Raw genomic sequence first — 312 nt, 5'->3', positions numbered from 1 at the left:
GGACATATACTGTGATGAAACTAAAGCCAATCAGTCTATTACATTCATGTTCAGTTGAGACTGGAAGAAGTTGATGACCTCCTGGATGAGCCGCCCTTTGATAGATGGCTGCATTATGAAGAGAGCAAGTGCAGCTGCATCTGTGGCATCCACATCTTGCACTATTCTCTGAGGAATAAAAATATGAAATTCAAGAATACTTATCTAAGAAATTTGTTAATAATCGTCCATCTGATTTCTCTGGAAAAGAAATGTCAAATATGTGTATTCAGACTTAAAAAGATACTCTTCTCTAAGGTGCACATGTATGAA

The 312-nt window shown here is 36.9% G+C and overlaps 1 protein-coding gene across 1 annotated transcript; it reads right to left on the bottom strand.

The window, feature by feature from the left end:
- Positions 1–6: 6 nt before the first annotated feature.
- On the bottom strand, positions 7–168 carry LOC119586796 (protein C19orf12 homolog; the record flags this gene model as incomplete). The annotated part of the gene is given in 1 exon segment (XM_037935515.1): positions 7–168. A coding segment is annotated over 1 exon segment (138 nt), but the record flags the coding sequence as incomplete, so codon positions are not given.
- Positions 169–312: the final 144 nt, after the last annotated feature.

The sequence above is a fragment of the Penaeus monodon genome, chromosome 22 (genome assembly GCF_015228065.2).
Source record: "Penaeus monodon isolate SGIC_2016 chromosome 22, NSTDA_Pmon_1, whole genome shotgun sequence".
NCBI classification, from domain to species: Eukaryota; Metazoa; Arthropoda; class Malacostraca; order Decapoda; family Penaeidae; genus Penaeus; species Penaeus monodon.
The sequence above is the reverse complement of the archived record's forward strand: the minus strand, read 5'-3'. Positions and strand labels throughout refer to the sequence as shown.